Source organism: Chrysochloris asiatica, unplaced genomic scaffold (genome assembly GCF_000296735.1).
Source record: "Chrysochloris asiatica unplaced genomic scaffold, ChrAsi1.0 scaffold00258, whole genome shotgun sequence".
NCBI lineage: Eukaryota > Metazoa > Chordata > Mammalia > Afrosoricida > Chrysochloridae > Chrysochloris > Chrysochloris asiatica.
Window position 1 is genome coordinate 3,108,139 of NW_006408776.1, and position 7,776 is coordinate 3,115,914.

Genomic DNA, 7,776 nt, shown 5'->3' on the forward strand with positions numbered 1-7,776 from the left:
TGGCCAGGTGGCATCATTGATGGACTCAAGTGTGGCAGCGGTAGTGAGGTTGGCCCAGGATCGGACATTGTTTCATTCTGCTGTGCATGGGGTTGCTATGAGTTGGTTCCGACTCGATGGCACCTGACAACAACAACAACAACAACTGTGTAATACATGAAGGAGCTCTGGTTGCGTAGTGGTTACGAATCAGGCTGTGAACCTCAAGGTCAGCAGTTCGAAACTACCAGCTTTTCCACGAGAGAAAGACGAGGCTCTTTGCTCCCATAAAGATTTACAACCTCAGAAACCCTGTACAGGGTTGCTATGAGTCGGAACCGACTCCAAGGCACATAACAACAACAACAACAACTGTAATCCATGAGGGAGACTATTCCTTAAAAAATATTCAGAACAGCCCCTATACCAGTATTCCCTCACGTTAATGCAGGGATGAGGGCCCTGGTCTAGTTGAACCACAAGGTTGGTGGTTCAGACTCACCAGCTGCTCCCTATACAGAGTGGCTATGAGTTGAACTGACTCGACGACACTTAACACCAGTTCCGGGATGAATCCAGAAGCAACCTATTCCTGAACAGAACTTTTTACAGAGAAAAATATGTCCCAGTTACTCCCATTTCCAGTAGGAAATATCATTTCAGCAGTTCACTAAACTTCTGACCTAATAATCAAGGAAATAATGGAGGCTTCCAGTTTTTAAGTTGTAGGTCTGGGGCCAAATACTGAAGCACATGCCAACTAAGAAGTCTAGATTTCATCGTAAGCAGTGAGGAAGGAATGAAGGAACCAACCAGTCATTCACTTAATTGGAAGCACATACTTTGTCATTCATGATAATAGTAACTGTAAGTAGAAAAATTGGGGCTGTCCAAAATGTGACTTTAACCTTTACTAGCAATGCCATCTTCGATTTTAGTGTCTTAGGCTGCTTTGATTTTCATTTGATGAGAAATCATTTGTTGTTGTTAAGTGCCATCAAGTCAATTCTGACCCATAGTGACCCTGTTTCAAAGGGGCAGCTGGTGAGCTTGAACTACCAACCTGGCAGTTCCAACGACTTTGCAGTCTCAGGCATTAGCCCACAGCTCCACAGCAGAACTCCTGTGATAAGGTATACAGTAATAAGTCACTATATTACCATCACAGAAATACCCAGTTGGCCTGCTAATTTATTATTTTAGTGTAAGTAGGTGAATTGAAGAGAGAAGAAAATCCCAAGACTGTAAGAGATTTGTAGACCCTTGACGAACACTGTTTACCTTAGAATACTTTAAACACTTGATCAGGGATTTAAAAGTTGCATTTTGCTGGTGGCAAGAATAAAATACGGATTTTTCAGTCGATGCTAATCTCTTCATTTTATACTTTAGATTGTTTTTATGTTTATTTTAAAACGTGTATGTGTGTTTTAACAGTTCTTATAGTGATAATCTTTAAGTACTGATGTAAAAACTAATAAGTAAAGAAAATCTGTTGAAGAATTCCACTTTGTATTCTGAGAAACTGAAGGGAATACATTCTTGAACTTAGAGTAGACTTCAGTTGATTAGTGTTGTGTTTCTCAATTCACCAGTCAAACTTAGAAGAAATCGAAATCAAGGTTTGTGACTGACATATTTAATGGGATTTGATTGGGATGCAGATAACTACACTCTGTTTTCGTGTGACTTTATAAGTATTCTGATTGTAATTATGTTCCATGCTCTGCTACTAGTTGGAAAAGAGCAGCTTTTAAATCCCCTTAATGTCTTTCATTTATGCACATGCTATTAATAAACGACTATAATAAAGGAATGTACCTGAATATATAAAGCTTATTTTCTGCTTGGCAAAAATAATATTTTTTAAATTTATGAAACAAAGTATTTAGTCTGAGCACCATTTATATCTGAGTGGCACTGTATTGCACAGGATTTTCAGTTTCTGATTTTTTGTTTTTTTTTCTGAAGTCTATTGCCAGGTCTTTCTTTTGCGGAATCTCTGGGTCAACTTCAACTGACAATTTATAGTTAGCATCTGTAAAAACTGCAGCAGCAGCCATTCCTCCTACAGCCCTGTGTACTACTCAGTTACGTTCGATAATTTGTTGCAATGGCCACACGGATGTCAGACGCCATCCTAACAGTTACAGGGTTTATTAGAGAGGTTAGCAGGATACACATCAAAAAATGCTCAGGGCACAGTTGTTCCAGTCAGCTGCTGATAAATGTCCACCGGACACACCACGCCACCATACGCCTCAGACTGAAGGCACTCAACTCTAGCTCACTAGGTCAGCACATCTAGCTCCTCCGACCAAGTTCCTGGAGGCACCCCAGTCTCCAAGCAAGATTCCTGCCCAGTCACTTGCTTCATGGGCTGGGAAGTGCACTGCTCTCCGTCTTACTCTGGCTCTTGGTTGTCCTACTGCTCCTGTTCCTCTGCCCCTCCTTCAGTGTCACAGCTCTCTGTCCCTGGGTCCAGGAGCTTCAATGTGCAGGGATCTCAGGGTCCAAAGGACACACTCCACTCCTGACCCCATGGTAATAAGATCTCCCCTCCTGCTAATGAGATGGTTCATTTTATACCTATGCTAGACTTCCAAGTTTATACGATTATAGTGGTCGCCGCTCCCATCCACAGCTGAATCCTGTCATTCTATCAGTGTCTTCCTCCCACCTTCTCTTACCCAGACCCTGCAGGGTGGGTGGGAATTACTGATGATGGCTAGAAGAACTGTTAGTGTAACTTGGTTAGCATAGGGTTTACAGTTCAATACCCTCAGCTGCTCTAAAGGAGAAGGATGAAGCTTTCTGTGCTCAAAAAGATTTATAGCCTCAGAACACTTAAACAGCATTGCTATGAGTTGGAATTGACTCAGTGGCAGTGAATGAGTGAGTACTAGCCACATGGACTCAACTGTTCTTTATGAAATTTATCGGTAGCCTGCTATCATGAAGGTGGCAGGGGCAAAGAATAGACATCTAAAACTTTTTAGCAGTATCATTAGTATTTTTAATAGTTTGAATAATTAATAGCGTGAAAGAAAGCATGTAGTACTTTATAGGTTTACTATGGACACCATGAAATTCAGTCTAATATTCATTCTAGTACACTCGTTAAACATAGGATATAGTGAAAAATAGAGCCATGCCAACCTGCATTCAAATTCTACTTCTGTCACCCAATAGCTGTGTGTCCTTGGGCAAGTTATATAACCTCGCTAAGCCTCCAGTTTTGTCTTTGGTGTTATAACTTAAAAACAGGTTGTTTTGAAGGTTAAACTTTTAAAGCATCTAGCATACTGCCTAGAATATAAAAACGTGTGGAGGAAAAGAAATGGAAAAAGAATCTGTTACCTGTAAGTCAAGTGCCTCTCCTAAAAAATAAAATAGTAGGACTCATGAAATTCCAAAATCATGCATAAATCTGTACTGATTTTGCTTCTCTAAAATGGTGGCCCTGTAGATTAAGCATTGTGCTGCTAATCCCAAGGTTGGCAGTTCAAACCCACCAGTTGCTCCACAGGAGAAAGATGAAACTGTGTGTCTCCAGAAAGATTAGTCTCAGAAACCCTATGTAGGGTTGCTGTGAGTCAGAAGCAACTCAGTGGCAGTTAAGATACATTTTTTATTAAGTGTGGTGAAACTGTTTTACTTTCAAGGACACATTACCATATTTATAAGGGGGGGAAATTCAAGTGAAATAGGTATGTCCTGAAAGTTTCATTTTCAGAATTCTCGCATTTTGTTCTGTTTTGCATGGGGTTGCTATGAGTCAGAACTGACTCGATAGTACCTAAGATTCTAACCCTGGTGATTAGAATGTCTGTGGTACATGGATTAATTTTAATCCCTGTGTGTTTCCCAGCAGGAAAGGAAGGACGTGAAAGCCTGGGGCCTGAAGCTCAGGCAGCGGAGGCTGGATGTGCAGGTAGGCCCTCCTGCTATTTTCTTTCCTATGACAGTCTTCGAGCACCATCTTTTATGGCACTGGCTTTTGTTTTGTGAGTCAGTTTAGTCGATTCTCCCACTTTTATCTTTCCCTCCTTAAATTTTTAAGTATCTGGTTATAGGGGGTTAAAAGTTTGTACAGCTAGGTGGTACGACAGACTTTCATTCTATAAGGATGTCAAATATAATTTACAGATAGTATAAAGTAATTATACATGTTACCATTTTGAGTCTCATTATTAGTTATCAGGGTTTACATTGCCCACAGGACACAAATCAGAAGAAGGAAGAATAAGCGAATAGTAAAAGTTATCTGTAAATCAGATGAGAATCATGAATATGAAGGGGCTTCACAAAAGTTCATGGGAAAATTCCATTATCTTTTCATTCCATTTATCCACAAACTGTTTGAAGCCCTCTAGTATTGATAGGAAAGGAGCTCTGGTAGCATGGTGGTTACTAGTCAACCTGCTAACCTCAGTTTGAAATGACCAACGGTACCACGGGAGAAAGATGAGGCTTTCTGCTCGCATAAAGATTTACAGCCTTGGAAACCCTGTACAGGGTCGCTATGAGTCGGAACCAACTCCATGGCACATAACCACTACCACCACCGTATTGACAGTAGTCCTGGTGAGGTGCTGTAGCTCAGGTTGAACCTCAAGACCAAGGGGTTCAGACTCAACAGCTGTTTCTCAGAAACCCTATACAGGGTTGCTATGAGTTACAACCAACTCAGTAGTACTTAACAACAGCAACAAGTATTGATAAGTGGATGAGCACGTCAGGGCAAATAAGAGACTCAGAAACTTCACTTGTTATTTCTCTAATTAAATAAGACCAAAATGAAGTCAGATTTAAGAAACAGAGTAACTGAAACCTGAAATCCAAGTGTAATAAATGATGATACTTGATGCTTTCTGGTACCCATAAGTCAGCTATTATAATTATCAAGTGAATATTCAATCGTAAAATAACTATTTCTGTCATGTAACCCACTGCCATTCTAACTCATAAGGACCCCTATAGGGCTTCTGACTCTTTACTTCCTGGTGTGGCGCTGTAGGATAAACACTCGACCACAAGGTCAGTGCTTCAACCTCACCAGCCGCTCCTTAGAAACCCTATACAGGGTCACTATGAGTCAGAAAGGAGTCCCGATGGAGTGCTGTGGGTTACTGCACTGGGCTGCAAGGTTGGTTTAACAGCAAGGTCGGCAGTTGAAGCTCACCAGTGACAACTCAGAAATCCTATCTGAAGTTGCTATGAGTCGGAACCTGCTCGATGATACTTTAACAACAACAACAAATCTTTACAAGAACAGAAAGCCTCATCTGCCTCATCTCCCCCTTGGAGCAGCTGGTGGGTTTGAACTGCTAACTGTGCAATTAGTACTTCATTGCTTATCATACAATGCCACCAGGGCTAATTTTAATCCATTTTTTTCCATGTTTGATTGAATTTTCACAGGTTATTTTTTCCTTTGGTTGACATTTTAGGAATATTACAGTAAACCTTTAAATTATTTTTTACTATGTAAGATGAGTGTAAGGAACTCTGGTAGCGTAGTGGTTACAAGTCGGGCTGCAAACCTCAAGGTCAGCAGTTTGAAACTACCAGCTGTTCCAGGGGAGAAAGATGAGGCATTCTGCTCCTGTAAAGATTTACAGCCTTGGAAACCCTATACAGGGTCGCTATGAGTCAGAACCGACTCCACGGCACACAGCCACCACCACCAAGATGAGTGTGGTTCACAGTGATGTGTCAAAATTAGATTGCCACATACACTATACACATTAGTATGCCTGTACTTGTCAGTTACCTCCATAAAACAAAGTGACTCTTACTGTTATCATTATCGATGCAGTCCACATTCACTAAATGATAATAGAGGATGTGGTACATTACCGAGCTTGCATCCCAAGTTGTTATATTCTGCCTTTAACTTGGTTGTGTAAGTATTTGTATGAATAATGTATTCAGGTATGCTCATTATCAAATATTTGTCATGCTAATCTACAGATTATATAAAACATTTAAGCTAGGCATTTGTTATTAGTACAAGTAGAAATTATTTAACTAGGAAAAATGCTATTTATTTCTCTTCTGTTCTTGTTAAGTGCCATCAAGTCGGTTCCAACTTCATAGCGGCCCTGAGAATTGGCTGGTCAGTTTGAACCACCAACCACTGTCTCAACTGACCTTGCAGTCCAGCGCATTATCTTGCAGTGCGATACCAGAATTCTAATAATAAATGTATAAATCATCAAAATTTAACATCAAGATACTGAAGATAGTTTGATCTACTAGGCAAATACTGTAAAAAAGACATTCATAGTTCTAAATTTACTATATTTTACCTCATAGTTTGCTTGCTCTTCAAAGTATAGAGTAATTCATATATTTCTTTTGGAAAAAGAAAATCTCATCTGGAAGGTAGAATAATATCATAGTGACCAAAGTTTCTGCTAAATTTAATCAAATCCCTCTCCTAACTCCAGAGATAATTCCTTCTGCTTCATTTTTCTGGAACAAGGGAGAGTTAGGAATCAGCAAATATTTTAATAGAGCCCCAATAAGTATGGCTTCAAGGAAAGAAAGATGAAGATTGGAAGTTAGATTGTGTTCTTCCTTTACATTTGTTATCGCCTTGACTTACCATGTGCTGACAAAGTAAATCGAAACTGTGGCAGATCCTTTCTATAGCTGACTTCCTTCCACAATTCATGCAGTTCTCAAAAGCGCTACAGGTCTCATTTTAGTATCCAGAGAGAAAATTCACCCCAAACCAGCTTTGTTCCTCTGAAAATCTCTTTTGTGATTTTATAGCTACTAATGTTAGCGTAGTGGTTACAAATCAGGCTGCGAACTGCAAGGTCAGCAGTTCAAAACTACCAGCTGCTCCGAGAGAGAAAGATGAGGCATTCTGCTCCCGTAAAGATTAACAGCCTCAGCAACCCTGCGCAGGGTCACTATGAGTTGGAACTGACTCCACGGCACAAGTTTCAAAAATGGATAACATAGAAAAAAACCAGAGGGGGAAACAATTGGCTACATTTTTAAATGTAGTTTTCTTATTAACTTTTATCCTTCTGTGCTTATTTCTTTGATTTGTGATTATAATCCTTTATAAATGTGATAATCTATCATGAAAAAGCTTGAAGTTTTTCATAGCATCATTATAAGATGTTTCTGTGCAGATATGCATTTTAATATAAGAAAGATGAGTAAGTTTATCAGTCTTGGTATCTGGGAATGCAAAAAGAAATACATTATAGCTTATAGCTATAAGGACTGAAGTATCTTATTTTAATAAATACACAAATGAAATGAAAGCTTTGTCATAGTTGGATACTCAATTCTTTGAGTGTCTTTAGAATTATATGCAAAACTTCAGTGATTTATTAATAAAACTATGATTAATGTCTTGCCAGCTGACAATTAAGTATTTCTTCACTTTTTCAAAAATGTTTGTTATAAAAATTAAAATAGCACAACATTTGCCACTGTAACACTTTTCATGTATACAATTAAATTCAACCAATTACAACAGCCTTGTGCAGCTATCACTGGTGTCCATTGCCAAATATTTTCATCTCCATAAACAAAAATTCTATTTTAATTAAACAGAAACCCCCCCCCCTCCCTTTTGCCAGGTACAGTACTAGACACATTATAGTAATTTAATCCTCCCAGAAATTCTAAATAGTATAGTATGTAAACACTAAAGCCAGTGATGATTAAATAGAAGAATTCTCCAAAAATAGAAGAGTTTTCCCAACTTCTTCAATCTGAAATTGATCAAACATGCAAACAAGATGTATTGATCATTTATTGGTGATT

The 7,776-nt window shown here is 39.0% G+C and overlaps 1 protein-coding gene across 5 annotated transcripts in view; it reads left to right on the forward strand.

The window, feature by feature from the left end:
* Nucleotides 1-7,776, forward strand: part of ZEB1 (zinc finger E-box binding homeobox 1) — a 259,272-nt gene that overhangs the window by 209,775 nt on the left and 41,721 nt on the right. For 3 of the 5 annotated variants that reach the window (XM_006874032.1, XM_006874029.1, XM_006874031.1), the window contains one exon: nucleotides 3,854-3,913. The exons of 1 other annotated variant lie outside the window; for it this stretch is intronic. Coding sequence is in view for 3 of the 4 variants with exons in the window: in XM_006874029.1 (XP_006874091.1) it covers nucleotides 3,854-3,913 (60 nt within the window). In the remaining variant the exon portion in view is untranslated. Of the gene's footprint in view, nucleotides 1-3,850; nucleotides 3,914-7,776 lie in introns of all 5 variants that reach the window. One more of the 5 variants, XM_006874028.1, reaches the window with a different exon arrangement.